Source organism: Marmota marmota, unplaced genomic scaffold (genome assembly GCF_001458135.2).
Source record: "Marmota marmota marmota unplaced genomic scaffold, marMar, whole genome shotgun sequence".
NCBI lineage: Eukaryota > Metazoa > Chordata > Mammalia > Rodentia > Sciuridae > Marmota > Marmota marmota.
Genome location: NW_026000026.1, coordinates 88,152,480 through 88,176,093, shown reverse-complemented (window position 1 = coordinate 88,176,093; position 23,614 = coordinate 88,152,480). Strand labels below are relative to the sequence as shown.

Sequence of the window (23,614 nt, the reverse complement as noted above, 5' to 3'; positions counted from 1 at the left end):
GCCAAACCTATATAAAACCTTTTGATTTTTAAAATATCTTCTTATGCTTAGAAAGTCTTTCATATATTGGGATGGCAAATATTTTTTCTTGTCTAAGGTTATATTTTTTGGAGTTAATTTGATCATAAGACGAGGTGCTAATAACCCCTTTTTCTCAAAGTGTTGTTAACTAGTTTTTCAGAGCCGATTACTGAATAATATTTTTCTTTTTTTGTTGTATTTTTAATATAGATCTTTTTCTGTATATTGATATATTAATAAGATTAAATATGAGTCCCAATAAGATTATATCACATAATAATGAAGGTTTTAAAATGAGATGATGGATAGGAAAGGAATTTTATATTTCTGTTTTTATATAGAAGTGATACTTTAAAAAATTTATTTAGCATGCATTGATTATTGATTACTCTCTAAATTGTTTACAGGGCTGGGTGCAAGTGACACATGCCTGTAATCCCAGCAACTCGGGAGGATGAGGCAGGAGGATTGAGAGTTCAAAGCCAGCCTCAGCAACTTAGGCCATAAACAACTTACTGAGACCCTGTCTCAGAATGAAAAATAAAAAGAGCAGGGGATATGGCTCAGTAGTAATGTGCCCCTAGCTTCAACCCCCAGTGCAAAAACAAAAAAACAAAAAACAACAAAAAATTATCTATAATATTACAACAAAATCAGAATCTTTCTATTTTTGTAAGTGGGATAACATGTTTATTAGTATCACTTTCTACTCAATATGTGATATGCTAAATATATTATTGAGTTGATTAATTAAAATATTTTCTTGTTGAGGTGTTTTTGCTTAATAGTTAAGGCTTTTTACTTCATTTAAATGTATTATTTTCTCCAGAATTGTGAGAAAACAAATTTCTATTCTTTATATAAAAAAACACATAATGTATTATTTCCCTTTTCCTTCCCAGAGTACAATTTATATATCTTTAAAAATTTTGTTAACAATAGAATTTTATCCAGTCATGATGAAGAATGAAATTTTTTAATTTGCAGTAAAATGGACAGAACTTGAAAATATAATGTTAAGAGAAATAAGCCAAACTCAGAAAGTCAAGAATTGTAAGTTTTCTCTCATATGTGAAAACTAAAAAGGAAAAAGGAATTGAAGAGGGGTGGAGGAATCTCAGTAGAGGAAAAGGGACCAGGGAGAGGGAGGAGGGGAGGGAAAGAAGAAATACTGGGGAGTGATATTGGCCAAATTATATAGTTATATTGTGTGTAGGTATGAATATGTAACAACAAATCCCACCATTATGTTCAGGCATAGTACACCAATAAAAATGTAGAAAAAATTGTTAGCAGAAACTGATATTTTTTTCTTTCTTTTTCAAGGGAAAAATTTATATACGAATGAATATGTGGCAATTAAGCTGGTAAGTTCATATATCTTGCTTTTCCTTAATTATTTCCTTGTTTATGTTTTAATTATGTTTCATTTTCATATGATTTATAATTTGGGTGTTTATTTGAAAGGGAAAAATAATATGCATAGTCTGCTTTTTTCATTACTAAAATCCTAACATCATCATGACCTTCAAGTACATGATTGATCTGTGTAGAATGTTAGTGTTCCTTTGTGCTTCACAAACTAAGTCCTTTTACTTTGGCAACTTTACCGAATAATTTTTGGCTCTATTTTTTTTTTTCTTTTAGTTATAGATGAACCCAATACCTTTATTTTATTTTATTTTATTTTATTTTTTGTGGTGCTAAGGATTGAACTCAGTGCCTCACGCATGCTAGGCAAGTGCTCTACTACTGAGCCACAACCCCAGCCCAATTTTCACCCAATTTTTAATTTAAGGTAGCATTTTTAATTAGATAAAAATTAGAAAAGAAGATTTCTCTTCCTGATTCAAGCATTTGGACAAAACAAATATGTCCTTAAGTATTCAGAATTACATTCTTTGAAAACATATTTTCAAGTAAGCTTCTGAAATTTTTTCTATTGACATTTTATAAATCAGGTAAAGCTGGCTGTTGTTTGACTTTTAGGGATTCAGAAATTCTTGATGTGGGTGTAGGATAGCAGGGAAAACTGGCTCCCCTGGGACTAGTCTGGGTTGGTTTGTTGTTTTTGAGGCAGGACCTCATGACATTGCCCAGGCTGTCCTTGCATCCATGATTCACCTAGTATCTCCAAGTATCTGAGATGACAGGAATGCACCACCTTATGTGACTTAATGGGACAGTTCTGAAGTCCTGAATGTGCTACTATAATAGTTAGAGGATGGATCTCTTTGGAAGAATTGGGACCTAGGAATTATTTTTATAAGCCATACTTTGCTCTTCTATCTGACTTGCCACTCACGTTTCCCTGAGGCTTAGCTTGGCTTGGTTTTTTGGTCTGCTTGCCTTTACCGATCTTGTCTCTGCTGATATAATTTGTATTATTAGGGTGATATGAAACTAATATATAAAGGAGAGACTTTTTGAGGAAGAGGCAAGTAGGAGGAATTAGAATAACTTTTGAGATGAAGTAGAAAACTCCTATTTAATGTGTCTTTGTGAGTATAGACCAAGTTTCACTGTAAGAAATACTGTTTATTTTCACTTGAAAATAAAGATGTATAGTAGACTATGGCACCATAAGGAGAGATTGGCTGGTTGTTATTTGGCATTTGTTTTGATAAGTTCACTTTGGTTTCAAGTTTATTCTTTGGCATTATGATAGAAAATCTTATTTTAGTTAGTTAATTAATTAATTAAATTTTGTGTTACTGGGAATTGAATTCAGCAATCCAGCACTCTACCACTGAGTTATACACCCTAGCACCTATCACATAAAATCTGATTAGGTCATTATACCAAGATTGTTTCTGTTTCTAGAGTTGGATTTACATTCTCACAGTTAATTTCTCAGAAATGAAAATATTCAGCAGGGTTTATTTCTAATTTATAATGACATATTTTATTATTATGGGTGCAAAATGCCTAAATCAGTATAAATAATGTTTCCTTCCTGTAGGCTGATCTACATAGAAAACTAAATTAAAACTTAAAGTTTCTTCATGAGCATGAAATCAGTACACATAAGAGGAGTTACTATATGTGAATCATAGTGAGGAGGCCCAGGATACAGGAGCTGGACAGTAACTGAATGGACACTACTGATTTTTCTTTCTTTGGAATTCTTCCTTTCCATGTTCAAGGCCAATGTTCTTGAGTCTAGACATTTTATGGTTTTGGGTTTAAGCGGGTAGAGTGTAAGTATAGAGGTATGGCCTGTATTCTGTGTTACTGATGCAGCATCCTGTAGTGAGCAGCTGCATTCAAGAAAATATGTCCTGTATGTCAATGATTTTAATCAGCTAGACCAAGGCAGCTAAACCATGTTTCAAAGCAGGAGCCACTGCTCTAGGCTACTTTCCTTGTCTATTTCAGTCATCAAGTAGTGACCTTAGATCATTTATTTTTTAGATTTGGTGCTTGTTTGTTTTCTTCATACCTCTCATGCCTTAGTAACCATTTGTTCTGTCATTTTTAAGTCTTCTTACACATACATACAAGCATTGCTTTTTAGTTTATTTTGTGGCATATCACTATCCCTTTAATTATGTTTTTTCCTTTAAAAAATTTTGTCATTTTTTAAAGCACAGCAATCAGCTTTATACATAATAATTTCTCAATACTTGGTGGTAACTGGGAATATGTTTAGAATCTATGTCTTTAGTATTTTGAGGTTGAAGTATGGTATTTAGTCATGCTTTCCTCAAGTTCATCCAAAAAATATACTGGGAGGACAGAAAAATCTTTACATAAATTGTTTAGACCATAGTTTGGTATTTCTATGTACGTTTTTTTAAAAAATATATAATGGTATCCTAGTTCATGCCGATAGTTTGTTTTCAAATAATTTTTCAATTTGACCTTGTCCATCACCCTCATAGATTTTGCACATATATATAACAACTGGTTGTGCATGAATAATGAAAATGTCACCCCGTGGTAAAAGGACTTTTGCTATGTGATGGTATAATAAAATTTTATTGCTAGTTAAGTACTGGAATCTAGTTGATCAAGTCAGTTATGTGAATTTATTTTTTACCTAGGGCATATTGTATGTAATTTCACTTATGATTGCATAAATTGGCATCTTTTTAAAATTTGTTCTTTTTACATACACATGACATTAGAGTGTATTTTTGACATATTATACATACATAGAGTATGACTTATTCTAACTAGGATTCCGTTCTTGTGGTTGTACATGATGTGCAGTTTCACTGGTGGTGTTATCATATATGAATATAGGAAAATTATGTTCAATTCATTCTACTGTCTTTCCTATTCCCATTCCCCCTATCTTCCCTTCCTTCCCCTTTGTCTAATCCAGTGAACTTCTACCTTTCCCATATTGTTATTGTGTGTTGGCATCCACCTATCAAAGAGAACATTTGGCCTTTGATTTTTGAGATTGGCTTGTTTCATTTAGCATGATAGTCTCCAGATCTATTCATAAATGGGCATCTTGTACATCTTAAGATTACATACTTTTAGATTGTTATTTGAAGAATTACAGATAATAAAGTACTATGTAGAAGGCACTGTTTTAAGCATATTGTATGTATCTGTTACCTTGTTATACTTTCCTATTGGTTCTTGCCTAAATTTCCTGTATAATTATGATAGTTTTCTTTTTCTTACAGATATTTTCACATTTAATGTTGTATATAGTATTCAAAAGTTTAGTTACTTCTGTCTGTGAGCATATGTGTATAGGGATAATCTTAAAAAAAACATTGATTAAAAAGTCTGATTTATAAAACATTGATTTTTTTAACAGTTTATTATTTACACGTATAAAATGGGATATTATACAGTATAAAGCATAAACTGTATAATATCATTTAGATGAAATCCAACAATAGGCAAAACTAACCCAAGGGTGATAAAAATAAAATAGTCTCTTTGGAAAAGATCATTTACATATTCTGTAGATCATTTGTTATGTTGATTATAGGAGAATATGTAATTAACAAAACTAATGGATCTATCACTTAAAAACTCTGTTTTATTATATGTAAGTATAAAAAAATTTTTTGAAAAGATATTACTGTCAACATTTTTCATATTACCATCTTTGCTCTTTCTTACCTCTTTTGGGGGGAAGGGGATGTTGGGATTTGAACCCAGGGCCTCATTCATTTATGCTAAGCACATGCTCTACCACTGAGGTACACTCTCAACTCCTCATGCTTTTCATTGTCTTCATGTTAACTTAGAACCTTTACATCAGATATACACAGTTCAGAGCTGAATTTCTGGGAATGGGAGAAATAGTGTAAGGGCCAACATTTCCTTAGTCATGAATGTTCAGTGTATATTTTTTCCAGGGTCAAATAGTTGAACATAATAGAAATCCCTAGTGTTTGATCTAATAGCTACATACCATTTATATATTTATGGATGACATCAGTTAATTTTACTTTGAACATGGTGTTGATTTTTATACAGATATAATTTTAGTGAAAAATGCCTAGTAGAATATAAGAGTTGACACCAAAATTTATAACATTTGGAATTGGGGCCTAATGATCTCTTAACTTAAATGTCTTTGTTCATTTGTTTTTTGATTAGGAGCCAATGAAATCCAGAGCACCACAGCTACATTTGGAATACAGATTCTACAAGCAGTTAGGATCTGGAGGTAAAGTCTTACATTAATTAAAAAATTTGAAATAAGATAGAATTGCATGATAGTCATTCTTGAGATTCAAGGAATAGTATTTTAAATTTGATTTAGTCATTTTTAGAGGGGCCAGGGTTGTGGCTTAGTGGTAGAGCGCTTGCCTAGCTGCATGAAGGTACTGGGTTTGATCACCGGCACCACATAAAAAATAATAATAATAATAATAAAAACAAATAAAATAAAGGTATTGTGTCCATCTACAACTAAAAAAAAAAAATTAAAAAAAGAGACATTTCTTGCAGGCTGTGCTTACCAGACATTGTCTTATTATAGTCTGAAAGGCCCTTATTTATTTTAAATATGAAAATTGGGAGCTTTTAGTTGGTGTTAGCACAGATTGAGAGTATTATAAAAAAATTGAGAATATAAAATACATATAGCTTCCATATTCTTAGCCTTTTGAGCAATATTATAGCTATTGAAGTTTATTGTGGTCTTGTAATAGACTGAAAAATGGTACCATTAAAGATAGTCATATGATAATCCCTGGAACCTGTAAATGTTACTATATAGCAAAGAGTTTGTAGACATGATTTTTTTATAACTTTTTTTCTTTTGAGAGAGAGAGAGAGAGAGAGAGAGAGAGAGAGAGAGAGAATTTTTTTAATATTTATTTTTTAGTTTTCGACGGACACAACATCTTTGTTTGGTGGTGCTGAGGATCGAACCTGGGCCGCACGCATGCCAGGCGAGCGCGCTACCGCTTGAGCCACATCCCCAGCCCGACATGATTAAATTAAGGAATTTGAGATGGAAAGATTATTTTGGATTATCTGGGCAAGTCCTAAGTGCAATCACAAACAACATCCTTGTAAGAGAAAGGCAGAGAGTTATTTTATATACACAGAAAAGTAGAGGGCAGTGTGACCATGGGGGAAAGATGGACTGATACTTCCATAAACCAGGGAATGCTTGTAGCTATGAAGTCTTTCTTGGAAGAGGCATTTAGGATTATCTCCTGGAGCCTATAAAGAGAGCGTGGACTTGCCAGCCCCTTGAGACTGATTTCAGACTTCTGCTATCTAGATTTTCAAAGAATACATTTCTGTTGTTTTAAGCCATCAGTCTTTTATTAATTGTCACAGTAACTGAGAAACTAACAGAAGTGTATTTTTATATAAACTTTGGATTCAAGTGAAAATAAATATTGTGTGTCATTGGAAAAAATTAATGGAAACATTTTGTACTGTACCTTATATTTCTTCTGTTAAAGCTTTTCACAGCTCTAGTTTTGTGTACTCTTATTCTTTTAATCATAATAAATTTACTTGTACAGTTTTTTTTAATAATGTAGGTAGTGTGTTTTGTTTCCCCAGATTTAATAAAATGGAATTTTTATGTATTATTATTTTTATCATGTATTCTTTTGTAAGCTTGTTTACATTATTATTATTTTTATTATTATCATGGATTCTTTTGTAAGCTTCGTAGAGCTATTTCTTCATATATTATAGAGATTTGTGGGTTGTTTTTATAAGAGTAAAACTTTACAAATGAGTCATTGCAGGGACAAGTTTAAAATTTTGTGTTAAAGCATCTAATGCTATAAACAACAACAACAACAACTACTACTACTACTTTTCTTCCTCCCCCCCCCTCCCCCCTTAAGTTCTTGTGGTACTGGGGATTAAATTCAGGGCCAAGCACTTGCTAGGCAAGTACTCTATCACTGAGCATCCCCTACCCTACAATAGGCTTTGTATAATGCATTTTTAAGTCTGATACAAACAGGCCTTTGTTAGCTTTCCATATTGCTATGACAGAACACCTGAGGTAATTAATTTATAGGGAGGAAAGATTTATTTTGGTTCATGGTTTCAGTCTATGGTCAGTTGACCCTGATGTTTTGGGTCTGTGCCAGTAGTAATATACCATGGCAGGAGTACATCCGTGGAGGAATTCTGTTCTGCTTGTGGCAGCTTGGATTCAGAGAGAGGGAGGAAGGGGCCAGGTCCTAAATCTCCTTCAAGGGCACATCTCTACTGACTTAACTTTCTTCTACTAGGCCCTATGGTAGAAGTTTTTACCATCTTTCAGTAGTGCCACAGGCTAGCAACTAAACCTTTAATAGATGGGCTTTTGGAAGACACTCTACATCCACATGGTAGCAGGACCTCGGTTACCAGAATTAACACTGACAAATGAGTTTTAAGTTACAGCGATTAAACTAATTGTATGTAAATCCATACATGTTAGTTAGGACTGTCAGGTAAGAAGTTAAGTAGAAAAGAAGAAAACAACACAAATTTATGACATAGATGCTGAAAATTCCAGGAAATAACCTACAATATGCGAGATTGCTTCATCCAGGGTTTCAAACACTGTCATCAATATCTTGACTATTTATGATTTACTGTTCTTTGTATGTATAAGCTCCACTGTCTGGTTGCCTCTGCTTAAAGATGGCAAAGGTAGCCATCATAGACTAGGCTTAGCAATTATAAAAACATCCTTTTTTTCTAAAAATTCTCCAGCAAAAGTGCTAGGACTAAATTTTACTGTTTTATATTGAGTCCCATTCTTCCTTTGTTTGAGTCACTATGAATTTGCTTGCCCAAAGTGAGGTTATGTGCACATCCCAGGAACTACCTGGACCTTAGGAACTGAGATTGGGAACAATGGTTGTCTATTGGGAAATTGAGGTGCTGTTAGAAGGCAGATTGGGTACTATGAAGATAAAAACACATAGTGCTATCTAGTAAAGTAGTAGAACTTTTATTTAGAAAATGGTTTAATTTGATAAGAATAAATAAGTCAATTTGGAATTTAGTTGTATTGAGTAATAAAAGTATACTTTTAGTATCTTAATATTCACCCATTTTAACTTTAAATTAAACATACATTTATATATCTTTTTGCAGTCACATACCATAGGACTACTGTGTAGCACAGGTGCAGGTACCACCCTTTGGGTAGCTTTTATACTTAAGGAGGTTTCCTGCTGCCATGGTATTATTTCTATAGATTGAAATGTGAATTGTATTGCCAGAAGTTGTATATAATAGTGGCTGTGAAACTATGATAAATGTGATATTTTCGAATATTTCATGAGTCACATGAATTTTGAATATATTTTTTTGATTTATATCAGTTGTGAAGTTAAAAAAAAACAAACAAAAAATACCTTTAAGTACCTATGTGAACCTTATAGAAAAACAAGAGTGCTTAATTGGGAGAACTGATGACCAAAACAATTTTATTTTGGAATTGATAGCTGGAATGATTATATTTTCAGATTGTTCTTAATCATATATGAGCCTTTTCAAGCAATCTCAACCTATAAATCATGCAGTATAATATTTTATTTTGATAACTTGCTTGTTAGCATTTTCTTTAAAAATATATTAAAGTTATACTTAATTAATATGCAGAGTATATAAATAATTCCTAAAACTTAACAACAAAAATAGAACCAATTCAATTAAAAAATGGGTAAGGAACTTTAACTCAGCATCACTAATAAATAAAGGAAATGCAACTCAGAATCTTATTGAGATGCCACTTCACCCACTTCAGTATAGCAACTAAACAAACAAAACTAAAACCAGAAAACAGCAGGTATTAGTGTGGATGTGGAGAAATTGGAATTCTTGTACATTAATGGTGGGAATTATAAAATGGTGCAGCCACCATGGAAAATTGGTGGTTCCTCAGTAAATTAAACAGAATACCATTTGATTTAGAAATTCCACTTCTGGATACATATGTAAAAGAATTGAAAGCAGGGACTGCAACAGATAATTGTACACCCATGTTCATAGCAGTATTGCAGTAGCCAAAAGCTGTAAGCAAGTCAGATATCTGTTGATAGAAAAATGTGGTGCATAATTTCTGTCGAATATTATTCATTAAAAAGGAAAGGAATTTTTGAGACATGTTACAATATAGATGCACCTTAAGGATGTTGTGCTGAGTTGCAGAGGCCGGTCAGAAAAAGCCATATACTCTATGATTCCACTTTCTTGAGGTACCTAAGTAGACAGATGCATACAGACAGAAATTATAAGGGTAGAGCTTATGGGAGAATAAAAATGGAAATTATTGTTTAAAGGGTGTTTTAGTTTAAGATGATGAAAAATTTCAGGAGATTGATAATGGTGATAGTTATACAACAATGTGAATGTACTTAGTGCCACTGAACTGTACATTTAAAATGATTAGAATGATAAACTTATGTTATGGATTTTTGCCATAATAAAGAATAAATTAAAAGGAAAGATTTATTTAGAATTATTTAGTGAGGTATCTGTGAAAAAGTAAACAATTTGTCTGGTTCTGTCTGAGTTTTAGTCCTCCTGTAAGTTAGTGTGTCTAATTTTCCTTTCACCTAGCATCCCTGGAAACATCCCTCTTTTTTTTTTTTTTTAATTTACTGAATCTGTTATATATGATCAAAAGTTTGTTTTCAGTGTGCATATGAAGGAGTGACTTACATTACTTAGCTTTAGCTAAGGATGAGAATATTGTTTTATCCCATTGTCACTTTCTGTGATAGCGAATTTAATGTACTAAATAATCTTGTTTTCTCACATCTACTTAGCATTCCCTAAGTAAAATGAAATTCTAGATTTGGGAATCATCAGTACCGAGATGGTTTTGAAAGCAAAGGGAATGTACAAGATCTCCTTGGGAGAGTACAGGGATGGATAAGAGTAAAGGATTGAGGACGAAGCTGTGGGGTCCATTGTGTTGGGTAGGAATGATTTGACTGTTAGTGACAAAAATTGTGATACAAGTAGCTTAAACAAATAAAGGATATTACATAAGAAAATAAATAAGGAGTTGTGGGGCAGGCAATCGTAGGATTGGCATAACTGCTCAGCCTCCTATCCTTTGTGTGTAACTTTCTTCTTACAATCCAGGATCTTTTGTAATAAGAGCGAGGGAAGAGAGGATCAAATGAACATCTGTATAAAGACAAGTTCCAATTCTTTGTCTCCTTTATGCACGAATGTCTCTACTGGAATCAGAAGTTCAGTGTACCTAGAATTGAACTCTTTTCACCTTCCAGTGATTTTCCTCTCTTCCAATAGACCTGTTTGGTCTTCTAGATTACCAAATTTTATGAGTTGCACACCCATTCAAGCTGAAATGTTAGTCTCCTCAGTGATTTTGGCCTGTTGGGATAGTCAAAATGTTCTGTCAGTTCTGTCTCAGAATCCCTCTTGATTTCATTCTCTTCTTTTTGTCCCCATTGTCACTTTCATTTGAATTGACTTCCTTTTGTACGTCTAACCTTCTTCCTTACACCTCTTCATAGGAGTTCATCATTTAGCATAGAGACCAAATTTCTTCCTCTTTCTACTATCTACTTTTTAGTTGCATTCCATTTATTATTATTTGAATAATATTATTTCACATGTCTATATTCTCCTTTCTGGAATATCTTTCTTTCCCAGTGAATTCCTTCCTTCCTTTAACCCTGAGCTAAATGTCACTCAGTTTGAAGTGCATTTGCTGACATCTGTTTGTTGCTCTTCAGAAAAGGGGCTTTTACTCTGATCAGATATTATTTTAAATGTACTTTTATTTTTCTTTTATTATATGTTACTATTTGTTTATGTTGAGGACAGTGATAATGATATGTTCACCTTTTCCTTCTTGGAACTGAACAAAATGAATACCAATTGTAGGTCCTTGGTAAATAGTTGTAATGATAAATTGTTAAATGAGGAAAATAGATGTCTTTTTTTCATTATATGTGAATTTGTGATATATAATCTCCAGATTTCCTATAGCCTTGTCACATCTGCGATCATATGTTTAAAACTTGGTATCTTAACCTTAGTGTGAAATTGCAATATTATTAAATTTGAGTTTATTTTACTTTTCGATAAGTAATACCATTTCAAGTTTTTATTTATTTTAACTGATTTTTTTGTATTATTCTATAATTAGGTACATTTAATTCTTGATTTTAGTGAACTAGAGATAGAAGAAAATTAATGCTAATATTTAAATTAATGGAAATGGTAAACCAAGGTAATATGCAGAAGGTTTTATAATAAAACTTTATAAAAAGTTTATTAAAGTTTATATAGACTTTTCTGGACTGTACAGTTCAGCCATCTAAAGAATTCATTTTCCAGAGAAAGACTTTAATTGTTACAAATTTTTATTTGCTTAAAATGCATTTGAATTATTGATGTTACATGAAAATGCATGGAAATATTTTAAGATTTTATGGGAAAGTTTGTTATGAAGATCTGTGAGTCTGAGTAATGCTTCTTTATATTAACTTATTTCTTTGACATCAGAAAGTTGAAGTAGGCTATGTGGCAGAAACTTGGCAATTAATTCCTTTTTAAAAATATTTATTCTTAATTTTTAGGTGAACACAATATTTTTATTTTACATTTATGTGGTGCTGAGGATCGAACTTAGTGCTTCCTGCACGCTAGGCAAGCACTCTACCACTAAGCCACAATCCCAGCCCTAATTAATTCCTTTTTATCATAGGAAGTAAAATAACTTTTTCTGTTATAGTTACTTCTTATCTGAAAAAGTAAAGATTCTTAGCAAATCTCTGACTATAGAAATGATATTAAAAATATTCCTCAAGATCATGCAGACAAGGCTGGGTGTGGTGGTACACACATGTAATCCCAGGGGCTCGGGAGGCTGAGGCAGGAGGATTGTGAGTTCAGAGCCAGCCTTGGCAACTTAGTGAGGCCCTAAGCGACTCTGTGAGACCCTCTCTCTAAATAAAATACAAAAAAAGGGCTGGGGATGTGGTTTAGTGGTTAAGCACCTGGTTTTAATCCCTGGTACCCCACCCCTTCCCCCAAAAGGATCATGCAAACATTAAATCATAATTTCTTAAGTTAGTAGCCTGACTTTTTGAGGGGTTCTTGAACTGTATAGTTCAAAACAGTGATTAAATGATAGCAGCAGTGGCTGTTTTTAAAATTGTAACTTTATAGTATTGCCTTCTCGGAGCTGTTAGAAAAACCTCTCTTCCTTTTTTACACAAGCTCCACTCCCCCTTGATTTGTGTCTTGCTAAAAATGTGAGGATTTTTGTGTATCTTACATGTTTTACTTTGATTCTGTCCCTACATGTTTTGGACGCCTCTAGTTAATTTTTTTTCTAAGACTCTTTACTTCTTTCTGTTAACTCCATAATTGTTTTAATCAGCTTTTTCATTGCTGTGACTGAAAACCAGACCAGCACAACTATAGTGGGGAGGAAAAGTTTATTTAGGGACTCAGTTTCGGAGGTCTTAGTTCATAGACAGCTGGCTCCAATTTTTAGGGCTTGAGGGGAAGCAGAACATCATGGCAGAAGAATGTGGCAGAAGGAAGCAGCTCACATGATGATCAGAAGGCAGAGAGAGGTACTCCACTGGCCAGATACAAAATATATACCTCAAAGCCATGCCCCAATGCCCCAGATCCTCCAGCCACACCCCACCTGTCTTCAGCTACCACTCAATTAATTCCATCAGGTGATCAATTCACTGATTGAATTAATGTTGTCATAACCTGATCATTTCTTCTTTGAACCTTCTTGCATTGTCAAGATAATGATAAATCAAGATAATAATAATAATGTATGGAAATTTTATCAAATTACTTACTTTTGAGAAGGATTGTGGGTAATAGTTCAAGCTTTATAAACATTTTGAGTAATACCTAAAATTCATTTTGTTCAGCATTGCATGATCAAATTTCTCAGACCACTTTATAAAAATTTTGTTGTCTTTCTATGTCTTATAAGATTCTGTGTGATAAAACAAAAGAAATATTGTAAAAAGCATGAAAGTAAGTGATTTATTGGAATAATGCCTATTGTATTTTAGTATTACTAAAAATCATGAAGAATACTATAGGTTGGGTTAGTCATTATATAAATGCACTCAACCTGGATAACCAATATTTATGTACCAAATTCTTAAGAGTTCCTTTGTCTTAGTTGTCACATTTTGAAAATGGGTAATATTTCTAATTCTTGTTGGGGTCTCTATGGGAATTTCTGTAAGTTTTGTTGCTAAAATTGACGAATTTATAGGTAAATATGCATGTTTATTGTTACTATGGTATTAGCATCATAGTAAAGAATATGAAGTTTTTCTATCAAAGTTGTAGTTTACAGAGAATGTATACATTTAAAGAATGCCATGCATTGTCAATAAGAAAGAAGTTTGGTTTATATGATATAGTCATTAAGACTATAATGTGTGTTGTATGGTAGGTGTTATATTTTTCAGTAATTTACCAAGAAGAATCTTAAAAAAATAAACCATGCTTTTTAACAGGGTATCTAAATTGTAATGAGGGACTTAACTTTTCTTAAATACTGAAATATTTAAAAAATTTTAATACAATATTAAAAAGATAGAATGTATAAAACCATGAAAAATATGGTAATTTCATATTTATTTTTGCATTAAATGTACTTTTGCATGTTGCAAGAAAAAAAGGCTTATAACATTGTGCATTGGAGTTGTATAAGAATAATAGTCATTTTTTCCATAATTATTTAGTCCCAAAAAGATAATAAACTAAATTCTTTTTAATTTTTGGAGTATTACACTTTTACTTGTTTGTAAGTGGTGTTATTTTTTATCTTTGAATTTTAGAATAATTTCTAAATGTATAAATAGAATTTTCACAGAAATGATGTTGCTTATTTCTCCAGTAAGGAGACTTGATTTCTTTTATTTGGGGTAATTGGTAAAATTTTATAGCTACGTGTAGGTATTGTATTATTTTAACAAAAGGATTCTTGCCAAGTCTATAACTCACTGTACCTATTTGTTCATATCTGCACTTACAGCTAGGACAACAGTTCTCAAAAATTTGGGTCTCAGGATTTTTAAATTTTTATCTTATTATTTATTTATTTATCTTGAGGATTTAACCCAGGGGTACTTTACCATTGAGCTGCATCCCTAGTTCTTTTCATTTCTTTGAAGACAGGGTCTCACTGTTACTGAAAGCCTCACTAAATTGCTGAGGCTTGATGAGTTTATACACACACACTTACACACACACACTTACACACATAACATTAAAATCTTATTTAAAAAGTAATACCTGATTGTATTTTGAATAACACATTTAATCAGTAGTATTATAAGATGTAAATAGCAGCAGTTTGTTCTTCACAGTTATCTCTGAAGACAGTTAAAATTGTATTCCACAGGATGGGTTTAGCATAATTCATTTATATAATTAGTCTAGCATTGGTGGATATTTAGGTAATTGCCAGTTCTTTTTTTCAACTCCAAGGAACAATACAGCTTGAAAATCATTGTGTGCATACTTTTGCTTACTTTGAAAAGCAAAGGATAATTTCCCTTCAAACCTAATTCATATTCTCACCAACACTTCAACCCATGATTTTTCGACCTTGATTAATAAGTCTTTAAATTATGTATACTGTTTGGTACTATACCAAAACTTGAAAATAGGAGTTTCTTACAAGTGAGTTATAATGTAGAGTGAGAAGCCTTATCAAAAAAAATTTTCTACTTATATTAAAATCCATTGTACTTTGGACCACTTATCCATGCATGTAACTTATGTGCATTGTCTTTTGGAAGATACTGGTTCACTGAGTTATGCATATATTTCAAATATTGATGTTTTATTACTCAAATCAAAATAGTTAATATCATTACAGTTTCATCAGAAGAAATTTGTAAGTTGGGAAGCTGTCAAAGCTACCTTGGCAGATAAAAATTTTGCACAACTCTAATTATTGCTTGAAAGCTTGAATATTATTAGCTATTGTTGGTAACAAATAATTTTGTTGACATCTTCCTTGAAGTAATAGGGTCTCTTTGTCCATCCTCTTTTATTTTTTTCTTTTAGGTTCTGGAGAGTGAAACCAGGGCTTTGCATTTATTAGGCAAGTGTTCTACCTCTAAGCTACATCCCCAACCCTCTTTGTTCATTCTCAAGCATACTTTTTATTTGTTTTATGCACTTGTCAGGGGACACAGGATACACAGCAGGATAGTGTAAAGATCTTACCTAATTGGCTTTATTTTTGATTCCAGAGTCCTGCAATACTTTCCTTAAAACAGAATAAAGTGTTCTGAAGAGCTGAGCAGAAGAGTTGGGTTTTATAGAAGAGAAGGGCTGAAAAAAAGCAGAAACAAAGGACAAAAAGTAGATTGGTCATTTCAAAGTTATTTATTTATTTATTTTTTGTAGGGCTTTGGGGACAGAAAGACAGAACAATAGAAACATAACTGGTTAACACCAGATTACTGAGCCAGGTGCAGTGGCATACACCTGTAATCCTAGCTACTCTGCAGGTTGGAAGCTGTGGAAGGAGGATCGTGAATTTTATGCCAAACATGGACCATTTGGGGAGACCCTGTCTCAAAATAAAATTTTAAAAAGGTCTGGGGATGTTGCTTAGTGGTAGAGTGCTTGCCTGTTAACATGCCAAACCCTGTGTTCAATCCCTAGAGCAAAACAAAAACCCTGAGGTTACTTTATGCTGCTGCTTTTTTGTAAGGATTAAAGCAGAGGGAACTTCATTATCATTATCATGATGATTGAAACTAGCCTTTGAGACATTTGGTTGTTCTCTCTCATTTTTCCTGGTTTCTTAAAAGTTCAGATAAATAGCTTGATTTCCTTTAGTGATGTTGAACTTTAGCACAGGTGACTCCATTTTGACTTTTAGTAAATTCATTTGGGGTCTGTTGCAGGAGTCTGACCTCCAAATAGTGGCCCCCTGTACTTTTTATTTAAAGCACCATTGAATTAAAATAGTGAGATCTCTAAGTGGTTTTCCATTTTTTTTTTTTTTTGGAATCTTTAAAAACATTTGAAAAAAATTCAGTCATTTAATAAACTAAAAGTCTATAGTTACCTTATTCAGAGATCATTTCTCAATCACTTTTTTAGGAAATAAGTGGTGACTCAGAAGGAATTAGAGAAGTCCTATGACAGTCCTTTCATGAAAGAACTTCAAAACCTGTTAATTTTAAATTCTACATATAATTGAAGCAAGCTTTGATAATCTTGTTTCCTTGTACCTGCAGATCAGAAGCAACAAACTAAAGAGTGGAAATGAGTTATTAGAGGTTGTTAAATTGACAGCATAAAAACTGATAACTTCCAGTGGCATGGAGGGGGAGAAAAAGCATTGTGGAAAGAATTTTAAAGGCTTGATAGCTAAGAGCTGTTGAAAAGTTCTAGTAGTTGAGTGCCGTTTATAAGTTTTAATTATGAGTTTCAGCTCTTAATGTATATACATAGTAAAAATAAGCTATCAGAATTGGAATAAACTTTAGTGAGCCTCTCACTATTTCTGAAACTTTTCTGTGCATTTTCACACTTGAGGGGTGGATTTGACACATATGATGAGACTGGGTATTGTAGGAGTGGCTTATACTAAGATTGTGGTTCCAGGTGCTAAGGGAAAATGGGACAAAGTATGGGATTTGTGTGTGTGCATGTGTATGTGTATGTGTGTAAATGTGTTTGTGTGTTTGCAGAGGTATTGACAAATACACATGGGAACATATCAGTGTTTCAGTTTCTGAAGAGGGGATTATGTGTATAGCTTGAACTTGTTTCCTCTATCCCTGCTGTGCAATATTGTCTCTCTTTCTAGCCCCCAGATGTTGTGCTGCCTAACTCATGTTTGCATTGAAATATACTAGTCTTATCCAGACTACCACTACAGGCCAACTTGAGAGGCTGAGTGGCACACAGCTGAGTTGGAGAACATCAGGCTAGACTAAGAACCTAGTTGTCCTGGTTTCTATTTTGGTGTGTTCTATTCTGGTGCTGCAATAATTTATATTCAAAATGATAGGGTCATCAACAAGAATTTATCCATGTTTCCCAAATTTCTTATTAAAAAGAAAGGGAAGTTTTAGAAATTATATTTTAGAAAGATTTTTCTCCCTTTTAAAGTTACTGGAAAAAAATTATTTGAAATTTTTTCAGACATTTGTGGTAGAGGAACTTCATTTTTCTTGTGATAAATAAATAGATAAATGAATTGTTAAGGTAAATTGATTACTTGCTATATGTTAGATTATTGGAAATCTGCTCTTAAAATACAGGTGAATTCTGGGCATTTAGGCTTTATGTTTGGAGTGTGTGTTATTTTGTATGGCTGCACAATGAATTATTACTAACTCAGTATCTTAAAACAAGGGACTTTTTTATATCACAATTTTCATGGGTCAGGAGTCCAGGCATGGCCTAGCTGGATTGTCAGTTTAAGGTGAGAGCGTGGCCTATGATCTGATATGGAACTCAGTTCTAAGCCTATTAGTTTGATTTTTTTTTAACCCAAAATATTTTTATTGCTATATTAGCAGTGGATTTTTTTTTGTATATGTTTCTAAGGGCCACAAAAACTAGATTGAAGGAACAAATCAAATTGAAGTCCTAGATTAAAATGTTTGGTTTAAAGAATTTTCTATAACAAATTTTATGTTTAGGTTTGAAAAGTTATGTAACCTTTCATGAAAATATCATGAAGGATTTTTCTGCACTATACTAAATGTTTTCCTTAAGAAAAAAAAATTAAAATATCTAAAGTATATTAGATTAAGATTACAAGACATCTTAGATATCTCTATATCATAGATCTTTTGAACATGCATCTTTTTACAGAATTAATCATATACAAAAATGTTTATTTCATTATGGACCATAAAGAAATGAGTTGGTGACAACTATCCTTTGCACAACATTATCAATTCACTTCAGCCACAAGCATGTCCTTGATATGTGTGTAAAAGAAATAGGTTCATTTACCCCTCATCAAAACTTATACAGATTTACTTAGAAGTAAAGACAAAGGTGTAGAAATGTGAAATATGTTGTGTAATTTTTCTTTCAAACAACATTCTAAGAAGCTTGATGGTTTTTGCTAGAATTTGGCTTCTCATTGCTATAGGATCAAGGCCCTCAGTTGCTAGAGGCTTTTCCCTGGCATATGACTCTTTCCACAACAATATGGTTTGCTTTTTTAAGGCCAACCGGAGTGGTTTACTTTCTTAAGGCTATCAGGAGAGCCTCTCTTTGCTCCTTTTAATATCTATGATTCTAGAGCTTTTTAAAGGATTAACCTGATTAGGCCAGACTTATCAAGATACTCTGCCTTTTGATTGACGAATGTCAACTGATAGGGACATTAATTTTATTCGTGTTGTGTGTGTGTGTGTGTGTGTGTGTGTGTGATTGTGTGTGTCTATGTATATAAATAAGCAAACTTAACCTAGCTAGAATATTAGAGTGAAATCCTAGAAATCATGCCACATTCAAAGGAAGAGTACTTGTACACCAGATGTTGGGAATCTGGTGGGTCATTTTAGCAGTCTGTCTGTCACACGGTTATTAAAGACAGTAGTGACTCCCTTGTTCAATAAAAATGGATTTTTTCCTATGTTCTGAGCATTCTCTAGGCCATGGAAATATAAAGCTAGGCCATGGAAATATAAAGCTAGGAAAGCCTAATGTATGAGATGATGGAGAGACAGACAATAAAGTATTATTTATAATGTCATTCAGTAATGCAATAAGTATTATTTATAATGTCATTCAATAATTTTCAATGTGAACACTGAAAGAGAAGGTATAGGAAGGGTGTAGAAGTTCAGTCAGGAAAAGTTTACTGAATATCTGGAAAAAGTAAAGATACTGCTGTAGTTCTTGAAAGTATAAAATTAAAAAAATTGTTTATTGATTTCCTAGGAAGAAAGGCTTAATAGTTAAGATAATGAAATTATTAAATGACTTTTCTTTTCCTGTAGATGGTATACCTCAAGTTTACTATTTTGGCCCTTGTGGTAAATACAATGCTATGGTGCTGGAACTGCTGGGACCTAGTTTGGAAGACTTGTTTGACTTGTGTGACAGAACTTTTTCTCTTAAAACAGTTCTCATGATAGCTATACAACTGGTAAGTAAAGCAGGGTGTTTTGGAGTTGTTTGAAAAGTTATGTGTTTTGTTAGTTACAAATTTTAAATGAAAATTTAAATTAAAGTTTTGTGACATTATTTTGAGAGCATTTGATTCACCTAACACAAATGTTTCTACTTTCATATGGCCTTTCTAGAATGGCTATAACTGTCAAGTGCATTTATTTGTATGAAAATTGGTTTATGCTTACTTTGTTAGTTGTTTCTGGTACTCTTTCTTGTTTAAGGTGAATACTGAAATAGTACCCTCAGAAACATGGATTTTTGGTAATAAATTTTAATGAATTAATAAGAAATAAATTATTGAGTGTCTTACTGATTATTTAAATTTCAGGGAATGTATGGGAAAACAATTCAGAGGATGATATTGAGACAGTTTTGAAATAAATGCCAATATTAGTATGCTGTAATAGTCTTAAAATTGTTTTTTGTTTGACTTATTAGTTCTACTTCTACAAATTTATCATATGGAAGTGTTCAGATGTATTTAAAGTTTGATGTGCAAAGATTGGTACTAAAAAATGGGAACAACACAAATGTGCAAAATTAACAAGATAAGTTGGGTAAATTGTTAATAGCCATAAATAATATGCAGTTAAAGCATGTACTAAAAGAATGTTTATGACCTGGAATATGCTCATATGTATTGTTAATGAAAAGCTTGGATCTTGGAATATTATATCTTATACAATCCAAAGTAATAAACAAACTAGAATGGGCTGTATGACTGTATATTTGCATTGCATTGTTAACCATGATCCTTATTAAATGAAAGATTTTTAAATTTTCTTATTTGTAGTGTTTTATTTTGTGATAGTTTGTATATTAAATATTATTTGAGGGTCTATAAAACAGTTAATATAAATGTAATATATTATTAAATTTGGATTCCAAAATTTTCTAGTTTCAAGATTTTATTTTTCAGTGTTTAATACCTAGGAAAATAAAAACGTTATATAAATGTTATATAAAAGAAATACTGAATGTTGCTTGACTTTATTGTTGTTTTTAATTGAACAATTTAAACACTTGAATTTCTTCAGTATAATTATAAAAGTTGCTTGATTATTATAGCCAGATGCAGTGGCTCATGCCTATAATTCCAGATGCTTGGGAGGTTGAGGTGGGAGGATTGAAAGTTCAGGGTCAGCCTGGGAAAATTTAGAAGACCCTGTCTCAAAAAATAAAAATGGCTGGGAGAGTAGCTCAGTGGGAGAGTGACCCTGGGTGTGTTCTTCAGTACCAGGAAAAAAACAAAAGTTGCCCTTTTATTGAACTGAGGAAGAATAGTGCAGCCTTAGGGGTATGTCTGTTAATACTTCTGAGTTCAAGTTTTTTTTTTTTTTTAAATCAGTAAAGCTTTTTGATTTTATGAGACAGTATCCTCTGTTAATGTTGATTGAGTCAAACTTGCTGATATGAAAAGAATTCATAAAATTTGAACACTTTCATTCATCAGTGACCATAATAGTAAGGGCAAACATTTAAAATCATAATTGGTTATATATATGTACATTTGAGTAATTATAGACATATCTTGCTTTTAAAGTGTTGAAATAATTTATTTTTTGTTGTTTTCATTGTGATTATTCTCTCTTGCCTCTATCTCTATCGTTTTTTCTTATGTTAATCAAAACCTAAAATAAAATTCCTCTTCTTTATTTCTTTAACCCAGATTTCTCGCATGGAATATGTTCATTCAAAGAACTTGATATACAGAGATGTAAAACCTGAGAACTTCTTAATAGGACGACCAGGAAACAAAACCCAGCAAGTTATTCATATAATAGATTTTGGTTTGGCAAAGGAATACATTGATCCAGAGACAAAGAAACATATACCCTACAGAGAACACAAGAGCCTTACAGGAACAGCTAGATATATGAGCATAAACACACATTTAGGAAAAGGTATGTGTACCTTTAGTAAGTATGGATGTTTGAATTCAGCAGCTATGCTCACAATATATTTATGTTTGTTATTATGGTTTCTTTCTTTGCTATTTACCATAGTTTGTATTGTGATTTTCACTTATCATGTACAATTAGAGTTTACTTTCATTTATATTGTAATAATACTTTTAAAATAAGTGCCATAGAGTAAATGAATGATAGATTTCGTTACATTCATTTTATCTCTTTTCCACCCTGTAACTTGAGATGTTCAACTTGGATACAGTTAGGGGTCTACATATATACATATGATTATTCTATTAAAGAATATGAGTAAATGCCTACTTTTAATTGAATTTGTTGCATATGAAATTTTTTATTAAGACTGTAGCTTTTCTATATGGCTAGCCAGGGAAGCAGCAAGCATATCCTCTAGAGGGGGCAGAACTGGCTTCTAATGCTGGCTTAACTATATCCTAATTATATGACTTCTGCTAAGTTCTTAAACTTTTTAAGGGAATTTCTTATTTGTAAGAAGAGTAAAAATTATTACTAACATTTCACTGTTTTTGTAGTTTTTCTTTTTCCTGGTGTAGTATCTAATATCATAATTAAATAATTTGTTATATCACCAGTCTTTTCAGCTGGAGAATTCCTTGGACTTTCTTCAAGTTATTTTTGAGGAATGCAGGCTATTTTAGAATGCTCTCAATTTGGGTCTGTTTTTCTCTATAATTAGGTTTTGGTATGCACTTTTATTACAAATACAGAAGTGATGTGCTCTCAGTGTATCAAGTTGGGGCTCAGGATCTAATCATAATGCAACTAGTTCTAAGTAGCTTTGATCACTTCCTTAGGGTGGTATCTGATGAGTTTATCCACTAAAAGCTTCTTATTTTCACTTTGTAATTAAACACTATTTTCAAATAAACCTTTGAGATTATGTAAATATGTTCTTTATCAAACTTTAAAAAATATTTTTAATTGTAGATGGACACATACCTTTATTTATTTATCTTTTTATGTGGTGCTGAGGATCAAACCCAGTGCCTCTCCCATGCTAGGGAGTGCTCTATCACTGAGCCATAACCCCAGTCCCAAAATTCTACCCACACTTAGTATGTATTGTTAATTTTCTGTCATTCCTTGCATATTTAATAGTTGACATTTGAATATAAGTACAAACTTTTCCTTTTCCCTCATTTATTGATTTATATCTGTATGGACTTATGAGTTCTTATTTAATGTGTTATGTGTCAAATGCATTATGATCATTATTTATTTTGATGCTTAGAGTCTCAGATTTGGCCACTGGTTGCTCCTTAAAGCTGGTTCCTCTTGTCATGTTCTCATGATTATTTGAGCATTTCCTTACTTTCTGGTTGCAAAAAATACTTCCAGATTCATCTTGTGGTTTCTCTGCTCTAATCTCATCATGAACCATTTCTCTAAGAAGTTCTAGTTCCTTTTATTGAATAATGGTAGTATTTAGAAACCAAAATTTGTCTCCTGGATATGCTCATTGCTATGGTTTGTTTTTGCTGATAGGCTCTTTTTGAAGCAGAACTAAGAAATATTGTGTGTATATGTGTACATGTACATACACATATACACAAATATGCCTACATATATATATTTTAATACCTATTAAAAATGTCAAGTTTATACTGATACTTCTGATTTTAATTTATCACAATAAAGTATTTTTACCCAACCATGTTTATAATTCTTTTTCCTTTTCTGTATTTGTATTTTCCTTTGTTAACAGACTCATTCACTCATTTTTAGAGGCCTACTATACTCAGAAAGTAGCTTCAAATTGCCAAATGATACAACTTTGTAAAGCAAGTTTACTAGGACTATAACATTTGTAATTCTTGAAGAGTGCTTCTTAAAATTGAAGTAAAATTTATATGGAGTACAGTACACAATGTCTGAGTGTATAATTTGAGAGTACTGATGAAAATATATGCCATGTAACCCCCAGCCCTATCAAGATTTAGAACATTATCATCACCCTGAAGACTTCCTTCTTATTTCTTTTCAATCCCTGCCTTCTCCAGAAGCAACCACTGATCTGATTTCTCTCACCATAAATTAGTTTTGCT

The 23,614-nt window shown here is 32.3% G+C and overlaps 1 protein-coding gene across 11 annotated transcripts in view; it reads left to right on the top strand.

The window, feature by feature from the left end:
• The window catches only part of Csnk1g3 (casein kinase 1 gamma 3), a 115,258-nt gene that overhangs the window by 38,096 nt on the left and 53,548 nt on the right, over positions 1–23,614 (top strand). For all 11 annotated transcript variants that reach the window (XM_015486700.2, XM_048811834.1, XM_015486703.2 and 8 more), the window contains 4 exons: positions 1,348–1,388; positions 5,596–5,665; positions 19,446–19,594; positions 21,290–21,524. In XM_015486700.2, the coding sequence (XP_015342186.1) occupies positions 1,348–1,388; positions 5,596–5,665; positions 19,446–19,594; positions 21,290–21,524 (495 nt within the window). The remainder of the gene's footprint in view (positions 1–1,347; positions 1,389–5,595; positions 5,666–19,445; positions 19,595–21,289; positions 21,525–23,614) is intronic.